General features: G+C 41.5%; 1 protein-coding gene across 4 annotated transcripts in view; it reads left to right on the top strand.

Moving 5' to 3' along the window:
• SMARCA2 (SWI/SNF related, matrix associated, actin dependent regulator of chromatin, subfamily a, member 2) overlaps positions 1 to 15,604 on the top strand; it is a 175,166-nt gene that overhangs the window by 28,342 nt on the left and 131,220 nt on the right. For all 4 annotated transcript variants that reach the window (XM_043891441.1, XM_043891442.1, XM_043891443.1 and 1 more), the window contains exons 5-8: positions 2,732 to 2,987; positions 11,536 to 11,662; positions 13,603 to 13,776; positions 14,843 to 15,016. In XM_043891441.1, coding sequence (XP_043747376.1) covers positions 2,732 to 2,987; positions 11,536 to 11,662; positions 13,603 to 13,776; positions 14,843 to 15,016 — 731 coding nt within the window. The remainder of the gene's footprint in view (positions 1 to 2,731; positions 2,988 to 11,535; positions 11,663 to 13,602; positions 13,777 to 14,842; positions 15,017 to 15,604) is intronic.

Genomic DNA, 15,604 nt, shown 5'->3' with positions numbered 1-15,604 from the left:
AGTTTGCTCTTGAAGAGCTTCCTTTCAAAGCTTCTAGCTAATACAGTACCAAATTTCCTTGAAAACCTTTCTTTTGCCGTAGAGTTTCTCAGTTTTCAGCTGAAAAGCTGAGAGATTAAATTAGGCTTCTTTACTTTGGTGTCCTTGATGGCAATAAAAAATGACCAGAGCTGGGGGTTGAGCATGCGACCATGCTGTCTCATTGAATCCTCACTTCCCCATTGCAGGGGGAAGGCACTGTTATTACCTCCATTCTACTGAGGAGACTGAGGCACCAGGGCTTAAGTAACTTGCTTAGGCTCCCACGACTGATCGGTATGACTTACCGGTTCTTTTAGAAAGACACAGGGTGCTTTAGACGTACCTATTTCAGTTCACAGCAAGCTGGAATACTTTTTAGATTGGAGATTTGAATATTTAAGTCTATGTTTGGGTCTGTCTCTACCTACGTCTTAACTTTAAGGGTCCTTCAACCAGATAAGAATGTCTCTGTATTTACGGATTAAAGGAGCCTAGCTGTGTATGTGTCAGATCTAGTTTCAAGTCACAGGCTGAAAATGACTAGATTTGGAACCAGAGATATCAGACATGCTCTGGATACCTCCCTTTGATTGTATGTTTTTAAAAATAGTGACTTGAATATACCTTGAGGAGTCGGCATGACTCTACACAGGTATTTACTAGCCATCATGCTAAAGAAGAAAGCATCCAGAGTAAGTGAAATATGTGCACTCTTGCACTATTATGGCTTTTATTGATAACTTATTCAAATTTTGAAAGGAGGAAAAGCACTCTGAAAACTGAATTTAGGATAATTAGTATGATGTTATCAGTAGGACACAGATTTTCTTTCTATTAAAGGTGGTGGTTTTTTAGAGGGCTTCAATGTGTTACATTTATTTATTTAGTGTGCTTATTATACCAAGTCTTCAAATATATTTAACTCTACCAGTTTCTTGAGCTTATTAGGGAAATTCATAGAATCACACTATTAAAGTAACTGTTAGAAATCTGTATCTCCTCTCCTTTGGCTCAAAGCAACTCAGATTAAAAAAAAACAACAACAAAAACTCCCCTGTTTTAAAGATCCTGAGGGAAAAAATAATCAAAAGTGTCCCTCCATAACTTATTCCAATGCTTAACAACTCTGAGAGTTAATGTTTATAAACTGGTTTCTTCCATATGAACGGAAGGAACTCGAAATCTGAAATATTGTGAAAAGCTCTGCATTATGTAAAAGACCTCCCGTTCAGAAAAAGAATCAGAATGTACTTAGCTGAGAAGGATCTCTTTACTATGATAGTACATCTATAGTGCCTAAAACAAAAAAAAAACAAACAAGAAGTGCATTTTTCCCTCCAGAACTTGTCATCAATCCTAGAACAAGGCTACAGATGACCTCGGGAAGTCTCATCCAGCCCTAAGTCTCTGGGAAAGTTTTACCTAATTTCAGAAGGAGGGGAACGAAAGAACACCACCGCTACACACGCTCATGCTCACAGACACACACACACTCACACACACTGTAGTTTCCCCGGCACTTTGTTCTAATTCTTCCCACACCTCTTGTCAGAATGTTTGCTATCCTTGGGTTGTCATTTAAGCCCACTTCTCACTGGTGTTTGCTCAAAACTGAAATGTCTAATTTTTCATAATGTATGTCTTTGTATGGTACATTAATAAGTCACTCTGAAGTATAGAGATGATTATTTTTGTTACCGTTTAATAATTTTAATATTTCTCTGAACAGATACAGAAAATACTTGGAAGAATGCCTATTTGAGGTTTTAACATCTGCTTACTGAGATTTTTTTTTAATTTACTAAACTCATCTGGTAGCATCACTCGTTTTATTTATAACTTTGAAATAAGTAAAAATTCACCTGGTGGAGAGATGGAACACTTCTTAATTTAGTTGAGACTCCTAAAGTTTAATGTGGGAAATTGCTTTAAATTAACTAATCAAGTACATTTTAATAAACTTAATGATTACATAGCCCTTTATTTTAATAAGATGAGAAAAATGCTGTCTTGAATCTTAATTTTTGCTGGGTTTTCTTAGGTGGAATGAGCAGATTCTTTATTTCCCCTGCACTGAATGTTTTTAGAAATATTTTCTAACATGTAGTAGGAAATTTAAGTTCCCTAGATGTACCAATAAAGCCTATAAATATAAATATACTTTATAGGTCATTAAGGAAAAATGCGTGCTTATTTCAGTTCACATCAGAGTACTGGCGAGCTGCTGCCTATATTATGTAAAGCATAGGTTCTACAGCGGGACGTTCCAGATTGGGCAGGAGGGGGCTTGTGGTGTAGTCCGCAGAATGTGATTTGGGGACCACACCCAGATTGCATCTGACCGCTGAGTGACTCCCTTGCTTTTTCAGAACCCTAAATGCACCTGCAATTATTTTTAAAAACCCACTGCAGACCTCCACTAAAAACTGGCTCTCTATTCCCTAATCAATTACCTAAGAGTCATTTTAGGGCCATTTCCCTTTGGGATAGATGCCAGCTTCTTTTTTTCTTTTTCCTTTCTTTTAACCCTTTCCCCCTTTCTCTTCTGGCTTTCCTCATCTTCCTCCTTTCCCTCCTGTTTTCTTCTCTTGAGACTTTCCGTTGTCCCCATCCCCAGACACACCCCCCTGGGAGGGGCTCGGCGGGCAGGCGGGGTGTGGGCACAGGGCACCTTCCCTCCCCAGCTGCCCATGTCGCTCTTGTCTCGCAGGCCCGGGGCCAGAGCTGAGCGGCCCGAGCCCCCCTCAGAAGCTGCCGGTGCCCGCGCCCAGCGGCCGGCCCTCACCCGCGCCCCCCGCCGCAGCGCCACCGCCCGCGGCTGCCGTGCCCGGACCCTCCGTACCGCAGCCGGCCCCGGGGCAGCCCTCGCCCATCCTCCAGCTGCAGCAGAAGCAGAGCCGGATCAGCCCGGTCCAGAAACCCCAGGGCCTGGACCCCGTGGAGATTCTGCAGGAGCGGGAGTACAGGTAATGCACCTGTCCCGCGGGTAAGGCGATGTGTGCTTGCAAGTACCACCCAGCCTAGAGGGCCTGGGGTCTCCTAGTGTGATGGTCATTCTTTGTGGGACCCGGGAAAGGCCTAAGGGGAACTGCAGAGGCCAAGACTCAGGCTTGAGAGTGATTTTCCAACAAAGTCTCAGAGAAGAGTTTCTTTGCCACTGGAGCCTGGGGCAGGGACCCTCCGGGGCTTCTGGGTCTGAAGGCCTGATTTTCACTCTTGCAGTCAGAAAACTTTTATCCACTCCGATGACACGCCAAGATCAAAAGCTCAGCCCAGAGTTCTTCAAGATACAAGAAAGTGGTCAGCTCACACTCAGATTGTGCAGTATCTTGTCCTGGTCTGTCAGTATGTCCTTGAATGATGACTGTCAGTGACTCATATGTTGAGTGTGTCTGCTGGCTTGACATCTCCTGATGCCAAAGCCCGTCCTTCAGAAGCTGTATATAAGGAAATAATATATTCTTTGTTTCAGTTCATGCACTTGTTGGTTAATGGCCTGGTCTCACTTTTGGGATAGGCCCCACTTAAATGTCTTCGTATATAGTCCTTATTTTAACTCTTACTCCAGAAGCTTCATTTGGCACATTTATCTGAATCAGGGATTGACAAAACTTTTCTCTAAAGGGCCTTAGAGCCTCTGTCAGAACTACTCAGACCTACCATTATGGTGTGAACGCAGCTAGGCAATAATGGGCTGGCTGTGTTCCTGTGAGACTTTATTTATAAGAACAAGTTACAGACAGGGTTTGGCCCGCAGACTGTAGTTAGTAGATCCTAAATGGTTAATTTCAATTAAAAAAAAGAAAGAGTCCAGGAAGAACTGAGTCAGGATAAAATAAAGCTAAGATCATGGATTCGTGTGTGTGTATGTGTAAAAGTCACTCAGTCATGTCCAACTCTTTGCGACCTCATGGACTATACAGTTCATGAAGTTCTCCAGGCCAGAATACTGGAGTAGGTAAGCCTTTCGCTTCTCCAAGGGATCTTCCCAACCCAGGGATCGAACCCAGGTCTTCTACATTGCAGGCGGATTCTTTACCAGCTAAGCCACCAGGGAAGCCCTGGTTTCAAGAGTTAGCCAAAAAGTGTGCTCTGCCACAAAGTGTCTGGGTTGCCTTCCTCAAGTCACATCTGTTTTCTGTGACTTGGTTTCCCTTTATGTTAAAAGAAGGCATTATACAATATTAATCTTTTATAGGGAGAAGATAAAATTATACAAAGACTTTCAATACATTTTAGCTATTATTTCCCAAGTATGATTTAACTTAAGAAAATTAGGGGTTACACATTACAGAGAATATTAGGAAATAATGTCTGTGCTTTTGTGATAAGTCATGTTAGTTATATCCAACTCTTTGCAACCCTATGGACTGTAGTCCGCCAGGGTCTTCTGTCCATGGGAATTCTCTAGGCAAGAATACTGGAGTGGGTTGCCATGCCCATCCCCAGGGGATCTTCCTGACCCAGGCATCTAACAAGAGTCTCTTATGTCTCCAGCATTGGCAGGCAGGTTCTTTACTACTGGTGCCACCTGGAAGCCCAAAATAATGTCTTTGTTGTTCAGTCACTCGGTTGTGTCCTCCTCTTTGACCCATGGACTGCAGCACACCAGTCTTCCTTGTCCTTCACCATCTCCTGGAGCTGGCTCAGACTCGTGTCCATTGAGTCAGTGATGCCATCCAACCATCTTGTGCTCTCTCGTCCCCTTCTCCGCCCGCCTTCAATCTTTCCTAGCATCAGGGTCTTTTCTAATGAGTCGGCTCTTCGAATCAAGTGGCCAAAGTATTGGGAGCTTCAGCTTCAGCATCAGCATCAGTCCTCCTAATGAATATTCAAGATTGACTGGTTTGATCTCCTTGCTGTCCAAGGGACTCTCAAGAGTCTTCTCTAACACCACAGTTCAAAAGCATCAATTCTTTGGCGTTCAGCCTTCTTTACGGTCCAGCTCTCACATCCATACATGGCTACTGGCAAAACTATGACTTTGACTACATGGACCTTTGTTGGCAAAGTAATGTCTCTGCTTTTTAATATGCTGTCTAGGTTTGTCATAGCTTTTCTTCCAAGGAGCAAGCCTCTTTTAATTTTGTGGCTGCAGTCACCATCTGCAGTGATTTTGGAGCCCAAGAAAAAAATGTCTAGGATCCCTTTAAAAACATTACCTTACTCTTTATTGTAAAACACATGACTACTTGTCTATTATTATATTAAAATACTAATTTATCAGCTTTGAGAGTTACTCTGAAAGAAATCACAATAACTTGCCATTAAATGTGTATAGCTTTTTGGATGAAGAGTATAATTTTATTCTCACTGCTATTACTAATCCTCAATTAAGAGCTTTTATATTGCTGTTTCCAGCTTTTCATGTATCCCTAGAGAGCTAGATACTTATCATCAATTGATGTTTCAGTGTTGATAGATTCTGTTGGGTGAATAATTTCTGTGTGGTACAAAAGTCAAATAGCAGCACTGTATACTCATTTGGGGCAGAAAAACTATATTCATATTCAGTCCTTTCTTTATGTTGCCATTGAATAAAAAAGCCAAAAGCCATTTTAAAAGACAATAAATGGGATAGTGGGATATTGTTTAAAATTCTGACTTCCTAAGGCTAACATTTTTTCCCTACCCTGACCATACAGAGCTACCAGTCCCTTTGTTGGGTCACACGAACGAACGCCTTATAACACAGACACTGCACCTAGAAATGCATCTGGGTTTTTTTTTCCTTCAGTTCAGTTCAGTTGCTCTGTTGTGTCCAGCTCTTTGTGACCTCACAGACTACAGCATGCCAGGCTTCCCTGTCCATCACCAACTCCTGGAGCTTGTTGAAACTCATGTCCATCGAGTCAGTGATGTCATCCAGCCATCTCATCCTCTGTCGTCCCCTTCTCCTCCTGCCTTCTATCTTTCCCAGTATCAGGGTCTTTTCCAGTGAGTCAGTTCTTCACATCAGGTGGCCAAAGTATTGGAGCTTCAGCTTTAGCATCAGTCCTTCCAATGTATATTCAGGACTGATTTCCTTCTGGATTGACTAGTTTGATCTTGCTGTCCAAGGGACTCTCAAGAGTCTTCTCCAACACCACAGCTCAAATGCATTGATTCTTCATATTTTTTTCCTTCTTCAGCCTATATTATGGGGTGTGTGTTTGTGTATGTGCTTATTGAGTCCTAAATTTTCTTTGTCATTTTTACCAGAACTGTATTTGCAGGGTGTTCTTGTAACGAGCTCATTTTAACACTTTTTTTGGGAAATGATCTTAATGGATGGTCTCCCAAAGTACACAGCATTAATTATTACTGTTTAGCCTATTCCGGTATGTGGAAAGGTTTTGTCCTTCATACCTGTGTCAAGTTAAAAACATGTGTCCATCAGTATCTTCTGAATTATAAGCATTGCAGAAGGTGGTGGAATGGCTAATTGTCATGTTATTATTATTACTTGATAACATGTCTCCTCTTCTGTTCAGCTGCCTGGCTTTTGAAGTGACCGATCTGGCAACCCTGGTTCAGAAAGCTGATGGGTGTTTTGGCTTGAAATCTCCCATGGCTGTTTTGAGAAGCTTAGGTTTATACTGGTAGGGTTTTGCAGGGGTATCTTTTATCTTCTTTAGTTACAGAGCAAGAGCTGACTTCTGCCTATATGAAGATAAATTATCCAATTGCAGAAATTAGTTAAATGTATTCCTTAAAAAGGGTTAGATTAAGTCCCTTAGGCCCTTGTAAAAGACAGCTAAAAACCCCCTTTCCCTCTGAGAGAATGGCTTACTTACTACCCATTAGCACTGATAGGAAGAGTCCAGTGTAACTCTCTCTTCTGATTGAGGATTTGAGCAAGGTCTTTTTTTTTTAAAGTCTCTTGTATAATTTTATAAACTTGGTTTGAGCAAAAATCGTTTGTCAGAAATTCTTTAACCAGATGTTCATTTCTTTGTTGTAATATCACTTACCTTGTCTATGAAAAGTGAAAGGAAACTGTCAGAATCTTAACTTTTTTTTTTTTTTTTTTTTTCACTTTTAAGTCACCTGGCTACTTTTCCTGTTCATCAGGAAATCAGAATTTTGACAAAATTAACTTTCCTTTTTCAGTAATAGCACACGTAAGTTTCTGCATGTGAATACCCAGCCTCAGATCTATGTAAGCTCTTCAGTTAAAAACATTTAGTTCTCGTTTAAATTGGATCCTTTCTTTTAGGTCATCTTTCCCTTATGATGAAACTTTATTGCTTTTCTCTGGAGTGTCAGTGCCTCTTTGTGTGTGTGTGTGTGTGTTTTGGCATACTTTGTTTGCCCCTGTCAATATACTTCACTTCAGTTCTCCCACCTAGAGTTAGAAGGTTGATCAGAAGTGCTCCAAGAATTATAATGTTAGCATGTAAATTCTACAAATGTTACGTGGGAAAGAAATATATTTCACATTGAAAGGGATTTATTTGCGAACAGCCTATTTGAATGATGTGAGCCCTTTTTGGCATCAAGTCAGAATTTAGTATGAAATCAGCCTACTAGCCCCCCTGGCTTCAGGAAGCCGGCCTAGTGTTTTTTTTGTGCTGCCCTGGCCTCCATTACAACCCTGAAAATTCCTTCTCAAAAATTACCAAGAGCCGCTTCATCAGCAGAGTTACCAAAAGTCAGTCTCCCTCTCTCTTTCTTTTAAAAAGTGTCACTCAGCTCCTGGAAGGAACAAAATGTACCAGTGTCATTTTCTGTTCAAATAACTCTCCTACAGGAATCATAAACTTCTCCTCTGGACCTGAACAAATATCTGTCGCCTTTAATGGAACTCTTTTTCTTGCCAGAACAGTAACCCCTCTTGATTTACTGTTCAATCTGTATGAAAAACCTGAGTGACCTAATTCTGCTTCAATTTTCTGTACCCGTGAGGACACTAAATGAGTCTCCTGCAGTTATGCAGTATTACATCTGTTGTTGTTTCGGGAAGTTTAGAATCCTGAATCTCTTTATCGGACTACCTGCTGAATCCCATTGATGGGAAGATGAAATTGTCTGGAGAGGAGCATTATTTAAAATGAAGATTCCTATTAACAACCACCACCACACAAAGATAAAATTCTCTATGTAAAAGAAGCCCCTCCTGTCTCTTTGCTCCTCCCTCTCCCCATGTGCTGAATTGGATGCATATAATTTTACTTCGGAATCTACCTTTCCTCTTCTCCTGTAGTTTGCACTCTGTCCTTCTTGCCTCCCTTCCATAAAAGAAAGAGTCTTCTTTTGTGCTGGAGAATCTGAGATTCACTGACAAATTACTAGGTCCTTTGGAGAAGCCATCATTTCAGCGGTGCAAGAAGGGCACCCCTTCCCAGCTCCCCACCGACTCCCACATCCAGGTGACCCCATGCTCCACCTACCCCACTCCCCAACTTCTCACCTCCCTGCTTCTCTCCACTCTCCAACTCCCACCCTCCTGGTCCAGTGTGATTTAATCTCTACACAGTCAGGCTAGTTGTCCTAAGATTATTTGTTTAGCTCCAGTTCCACAGTCATTTAGACGATTAAGGAAAAAGCACCCGTTCCTCTAATACATCACTTGACCCACTTTGTCAAGGAGAGTAAAACACAATACTAAGGGATAGTTTGAATTCAGATGAAAAAGGACTGCAATAAATATAGAACCAAATAAGTAGAATAACCATATCGTTGCCTTTATCTCACCCCGCTACAGTATTTAAATTTCCCTTAGTGTGGCCTTAACTCTACACAGGTAGAATTGTTTCAGTTTCATTTTTTCCCCTTTAAATTATATATTTGAAAAAACTCTGTAATAGATTTTTCTCTTAATATCTTAATTGTTAAGATGCATCACCTGTTGCTGTATTGGGGAATTTTTGGCTGTGTGCATGTTTAAGAAATTGAATTGGATAAAGGAAGTAGATGTTTGTTTCATACAGAGAAAAGTTAAAAACCATGATTAGAATCCCGTGAGTATCAATAGTAAAAGGAATGTGGAATAAGGTTGGGAGAGTTTGAACAATTTGATCGAGAGTAAATTGATGAATGTTTATTGTTATTGTTTGAACCTAATACATTTTTAGTCTGTTGCATGGTAAAACCATTTACAAGTACTATTGTTTATGTTGGTATGCATTATTGAAATAATACAATAACAATGATGATACTAGTAGTAACATGTAATAATAAATCATTCAGTAAATCAGAATAACATATATATGAAATAAAAGAGGAATCTATCATAATATTATTTTTATGAAAGTGTTCATTGTTCAGTCATGTCAGACTCTGTAACCTTGTGGACTGAAGGAGCCCACGAGGCTTCTCTGTCCATGGAGTTCTCCAGACAAAAATACTGGAGTGAGTAGCCATTCCCTTCTCCATGGGATCTTCTAGACCCAAGGATCGAACCTGGGTTTGCTGCATTGCAGGCAGATCCTTTACTGTCTGAGCAACCAAGTGAGATCAGGAAAAAAATGACACATTTCCTTTATTGTTATTTTTAAAGTTTTGAAAAACATATTTTATTTCCCTATCAAAGCAAACAGCTCTAATTTTTGTTAAAAAAAAAAAAAAAAAAAAAAGCTCTCATTCTGATACTTGGGCTTCCCAGGTGGCACTAGTGGTAAAGAAGCCACCTTCCAATGCAGGAGACGCAGGCTCCATCCCTGGGTTGGGAAGATCCCATGGAGCAGGGCATGACAGCCCACTCCAGTATTGCTGCCTGGAGAATCCCCATGGGCAGAGGAGCCTGTTGGGCTACAGTCCATGTGGTTGCAAAGAGTTGGACACGACTAAAGTGACTTAGTGTGCACATACACACACATGTATGCCTTTTGATACTTGGGCTATATGAACTATTAAGATATTTTGCAGTGTCCAAGTCACAGAAGGTGTTCTTTTTCATATCAATATATGGCATCATAAAGGTTGACAAAACCATGAAACTAATTTTAAACAGAATGTTTAGTTAATCAACTTTTATAGCTGAGTTCCACGAGAGTTTGCAGTTAGAAAGTCTACTTTGATTATCTGTGGTGGTGTTGCACTGGTACTGGTGTCAAGCCAGTGAGGATTCTCATCTTGGCTCTCTCCTTTACTGGCTCTGTGAAGTCCACATGTTTCTTGGTGTCTCTGAACTTCAGTTTTCTCATCAATAACATGGTGCTGTTATAGACTTACCTTGTAGATGTATATGTGTGTGTGTGGGAGAGAGAGAGAGAAAATTAAATTGTGCTTTAAATACACCTGCAATGCAGGAGACTCTGGTTTGATTCCTGGGTTGGGAAGATCTGCTGGAGAAGGGATAGGCTACCCACTCCAGTATTCTTGGGCTTCCCTTGTGGCTCAGCTGGTAAAGAATCCGCCTGCAATGCGGGAGACCTGGGTTGGGAAAATCCCCCGGAGAACAGAAAGGCTACCCAATCCAGTATTCTGGGCTTGAGAATTCCAAGGACTGTATATTCCATGGGGTCACAAAGAGTCAGACACAACTGAGCAACTTTCATTTTCACTTTAAATGCACCTTAGTGCAGTTACTGTTAGTTTAGTTTAACTTACTACCATTTACTGTTCTTTCTTTGTCGAAATGTATTCCAAGGCAGTTTTGCCCCCAGATTTGAAGGAAGGTGATTCTAAAAATAGGTTTAAATGGCAGATCGTTATTTGTAAGCATAGGACCCAGGTGAACTCTAAAACCAGTTTCTGTGACTTACAGTAACAGTATTGCAAATAAATTAAGTGGGATGTCTTTTATTTTCTGTTCTGCCTCTATTATGAGGAAGTACCTACAGTTCTGTTTTGTTTTTGTTTTTTTTTTTAATGATGTCCAGACTGAGACTGCCTGGCAGTCCTTTTCTAGAAACTCTTAGTTTCGACATACAGTTTACTATTTAGTGCCGCCCCAAACCAGATTTTTTTTTTTTTCGATGCCTGATTTGCCTTTTCTTTTCTTTTTTCAAACAAGCATTGCTCACAGAGGAAATGGTTGTGGTTGGCAGGGCTTTTTTATCTCTGAAAGTTTTGGGTTGGCTGATTTCTGTGGCCTCAGCACCTAAAACTGTCCTCATTCACTCGGCATTAAAGCCTGTCATCATCAGCATCTCGGAAGGGAGGTCCGGTGGCCCCGCTGCCTTAGGACAGAACTAGCAGTTAGAAAGAGAACTCTGTTGTCTCAGCTCTGCACTCTGGCTGGGAGCAAGTCAGATTTTTCCTGTCTGTCACTTTCTCTCTCTCTTCAGAGGGAGCCATGGGACTTTGACTTTGCTCCTACATGTACCCCGAGCCTTCCTTCCTGTCTGTTAGAGACAGGTTGTGAAGAAGGCCAAAAGTGTTAAGTAATACAGCACCTGTGTGCATTATCGCAAAGGCAGCTTTTCTCTGCTTAACATCAGATAACCTGTTTGGGTGTCAGAAATTTGCCATCAGTATCTGCAAGGTGTTCTGCCATGAACGTAAACCTGAGACTGTTGTCTCTCAGTGAAGACCAGGCTGTAACATATATTTTCCCCTTCCCCTCCCCCATTTTATCATCTCCTTTAGACTCCAGGCTCGCATAGCCCATAGGATACAGGAGCTGGAAAATCTGCCTGGCTCTTTGCCACCAGACTTACGAACCAAGGCAACCGTGGAACTGAAAGCACTTCGGTTACTCAATTTCCAACGTCAGGTAATAACTTTTCCCCAGCACATCTGAGGTGCAGGAAATGAATGTAATTGTTCCAGAGTGTGATCTGTGCATTTCCTTAAGTCTGTTCAATATTGTTAAAAAGATATAAATTTAGTGAAAAGAGTGTATCTTTTCGACCAGCAGTACAGAACTGAAAAGTAATGAAGATGAACTGCTTATTATTCTATTTTTCTCTTCCGTACATCAGAGACATTTTTTTCTCTCCCATACTATGGTTTCCAAAGTCTGACTTATGGCATTTTGTTACTGTAGATGAAACCTTGAGAACAGATGGAGTAGCTCATGTTTGTCTTTATGATTTCAAAGGAAAACAGGAAGGTAATAGATCAGAGCTTCTTTGTAAAGAGAAATATAAAACCCTTAGCTCTGACTATGCAAATTATTTTAACAAATATGAAAGGCCCTTAACTAAATTAATAGCTCATTGTTTATACAAATACATAAAACTATGTTTTGTAACTGCAGATTATTCATCAACACCTACTTTTGCAGCATCTGATCACGTCAGACCCCAGCACTGACTCATCAGTGATTTTGTAGCTACTGTTCTTGCTATGGTCTTAGAAGTCACTGATTAATAAAGGCAAGCATAGCGATCTATTTTACAATTGTTAAGTCTGTAGGAGACTAGGGGGATGAAGTAGAGCCAACGTTCACTTTGGCGAGTTTTGCCTTGCTGACCCCAAAGCTACAGGTCCCCTAATTGTCTAACAGCCTCATTTAGCCAAAGGGGAAAAGGAATGCTTCCTGGCCAGTCAGATGGGCTTGTTTGGGGAAGGACTCAGGCATGCAAAATGAATTATTAATGAGCGAAAGTAGTTTGGAAGGATTGAATTGCATGACTTGGTCTGTTGGAGGATGTGAATAAAATTCCACAGCCAACCCCCTTGCTGTTATCATGTGAACTTGGAAATACATTTGTGTTGTTGGTTATAATATCATAAGAGGGCATCATGGTGCCTGGCGCCTACTTGGCTGTAGGTATGTGAGTAGATTAGAACTTAATTAAAAAAACAAAAACAAAAAACTGTGTATTCCATTTGTTTGTTTCTTATAGGTAACTTTATAAGCCATTTAATACAATTTTATTAAATGAGTATCAATCAACTATATTTTCAGGAATAAGATTACATTCAAATTAGCTTTGCTATGCTGGATTCTGATTGGTTTCTCATTTTTGCTTCATTTTATTGAAAAACCTGTTATCTATGAAGTTTTCCAATGATATTTACTGTAATGGATGCTGATTTCATATTCAATCAAATTATTATTTCAATGCATGTTTCTAAGCCCTCACTTTCTACCACCATATAACACATGATATGAATGAGGTGTTATATTTATGATAATCTGAAAGAAGTCCATGATATAGTAAAAATAAATAAATACCTTTCAAAGACCATTGTTAGGAGTGAGAGGAAGCCAAAACTAGTACTTCCCATTTTTATATGAGACAGTGAATTAACATTGTTTGAGTATCTACAGCTACTTCATGTAAACAGGAAGTAGTTCTATTCTTTTTGCCCAGCGTCATCAACATTAATCTTTAAACACAAAGAGAATGTTAGTATGGCACTTAAAATGAAGTAAAAACATTTTAAAAGCTTATTAACTAATTAATATCATTAAAATAATTAGAATGAATCGATTTGTTTAAAAACAATTGTAAGACATTCTCTACTTACTTACTGTAGACAGTGTTGTACTTGGCTTCCTATCTGAATTTTTTGGAAAGGAGACTTTGAGCATCTCTGAACATACCCTATACCCTTGGCATGATGTAGTCCCTTTGTTTACTAGAAGGCCAACTGTGATGGAGAAACTCGGGAGTCCCTTTTCGCCTTCACCGAATGGAGGGCAGGGGGACAGGGGTCTGGTCTCCGTCGGGGGAGATGTTCCAACCACTCCCCTCTCGACAGCTGCGACAGGAGGTGGTGGCCTGCATGCGACGGGACACGACCCTGGAGACGGCCCTCAACTCCAAGGCGTACAAGCGGAGCAAGCGCCAGACCCTGAGGGAAGCCCGCATGACGGAGAAGCTGGAGAAGCAGCAGAAGATCGAGCAGGAGCGGAAGCGAAGGCAGAAGCACCAGGTACGCGGGGGCCCACCACGTGGCTGGGCAGAGTCAGAGCCCCTGAGAGGTGGACCCCTGCGGGTGGTGGGGACATCACAGAGAGGATCCGGGAGCTTAGGTGGTCTGACCACACCGTCTCATAGATGAGAAAACTTAGGCCCAGCAGAGAGGTGACCTCCCCAAGGACACGGCAACATCAGTACGGGGTGAGGGGGGAGGGCGCTGCTCTCTGAATTCCGATCAAGTGTCGTAGTCATAACCCCATGGGATGCTGCTGAGGAGGTGGGCACAGGAAGGTTTCCTAGGGCAAAATCCTAGGGGAGAGGGAGCTTGGAAAGAAGAGGGCAAACAGTTATTTTTATAACAAATATAAATATAGTATCCTGGGCTTTTCAAGGGCCCAGTTGGAGGTTTCACAGGGGCAGATATTTTAAAACATTCCTTTCCAGAGATTTGGAAATATTTTGATGTAGGATTTGATTCTCGTGTCATAATCCTATAAATTTTGTTTTTCTGAGTTTAATTTAGTGCCTTGCTTGGTTTTGTTTTGCAAAGTGTTGGACTTGAGTGTAAATAAGGTTATGTGTTTCCCCTTCTTCATTTAAGAACTGGATACAAATGATGTGTGGCCATGTTAGCTTCCTATAAAACTCATTTTGAGTGACAATCCTAAGGTATTTAAGTGAGAGCACTAACTTGCATAACATGATCCAACTGTTTGTCCTCTCAGTATAATACCTGTTTCCCTTGGGTTTATTCGAGAGTGATTTGCTTGAAATGTCATCATCACCATCTTGTAGGTCCCTCTCTACCTCTGATCTTTGTTTTCATGTGGCCACACCCTCAGGACCTGGGAGGCTTCTTTTCTGCAGGCTGGCACTGAAACAAACTTGGAGAGGTCACCTCTCCCACTGCCCTGTAGCCCGCACCTCGGCTGCGGGGACACACCGGGACACCCATTCCAAATAGGTGCCAGTCCCCCGTTGCTGTTCTATACACACTGAGAGCTTTCCTGGACTGTGTTGAACCTTTAACTGGGAACTGGATGTTCAGCCTTCTCTTTTCCCTGCTGTGACTCCTTTAGGAATACCTGAACAGTATTTTGCAACATGCAAAAGACTTTAAGGAGTATCATCGGTCTGTGGCTGGCAAGATCCAGAAGCTTTCCAAAGCAGTGGCCACCTGGCATGCCAACACGGAACGGGAGCAGAAGAAAGAGACGGAGCGGATTGAGAAGGAGAGGATGCGGAGGCTGATGGTAAGGACGCTGCCTGCGGGAGTCCAGGGAGACGCTTTGCTCGCAGCCATCTGCACTGAGAATGTCAAACAGGCCGTGGTAGAAGGAGAAAATAAAAGCTGTTTATCAAGTATACTAATCCATTCCTTTGAACTTCGCAGGGATAAGGTAAAAATACCTTCTTTTCCCTAGATAGCAGGATGCCAATAGTCAAGGGCTAGCACTGATGAGTACAATGTTTCCATGTCTAGGATGATAGCTTCTCACATGAAGATAGGTTCTCTATTTTTTAGGAGTTTTGATAACCAGACCTGGAAGGATGGAAGTGGCAGTTCTTTTTAAAGTAGTGCCTCTTTTCTCTCATTCTCTCCTTTTCTCCCATTGCCCAAAGCAGAAAGCCCAGGATATTTCATTGTGATTTCTGCCAAATCTTTAAGATGATCACCCTACCATACAGTCACCCCTTGGATCCGCAGCAGATTGGTCCCTGGACCCCCACCAGATAACAAAATCCGTGATGCTCAAGTCTCTTATACGAAATGGCATAGGACAGTGAGCCTTCTGCATCTGTAGATGCAGATGCAAAAACCGCAGATATGGAGGGCCTAA

The sequence above is a fragment of the Cervus elaphus genome, chromosome 29 (genome assembly GCF_910594005.1).
Source record: "Cervus elaphus chromosome 29, mCerEla1.1, whole genome shotgun sequence".
NCBI lineage: Eukaryota > Metazoa > Chordata > Mammalia > Artiodactyla > Cervidae > Cervus > Cervus elaphus.
This window is presented reverse-complemented; position numbering and strand designations above follow the sequence as displayed.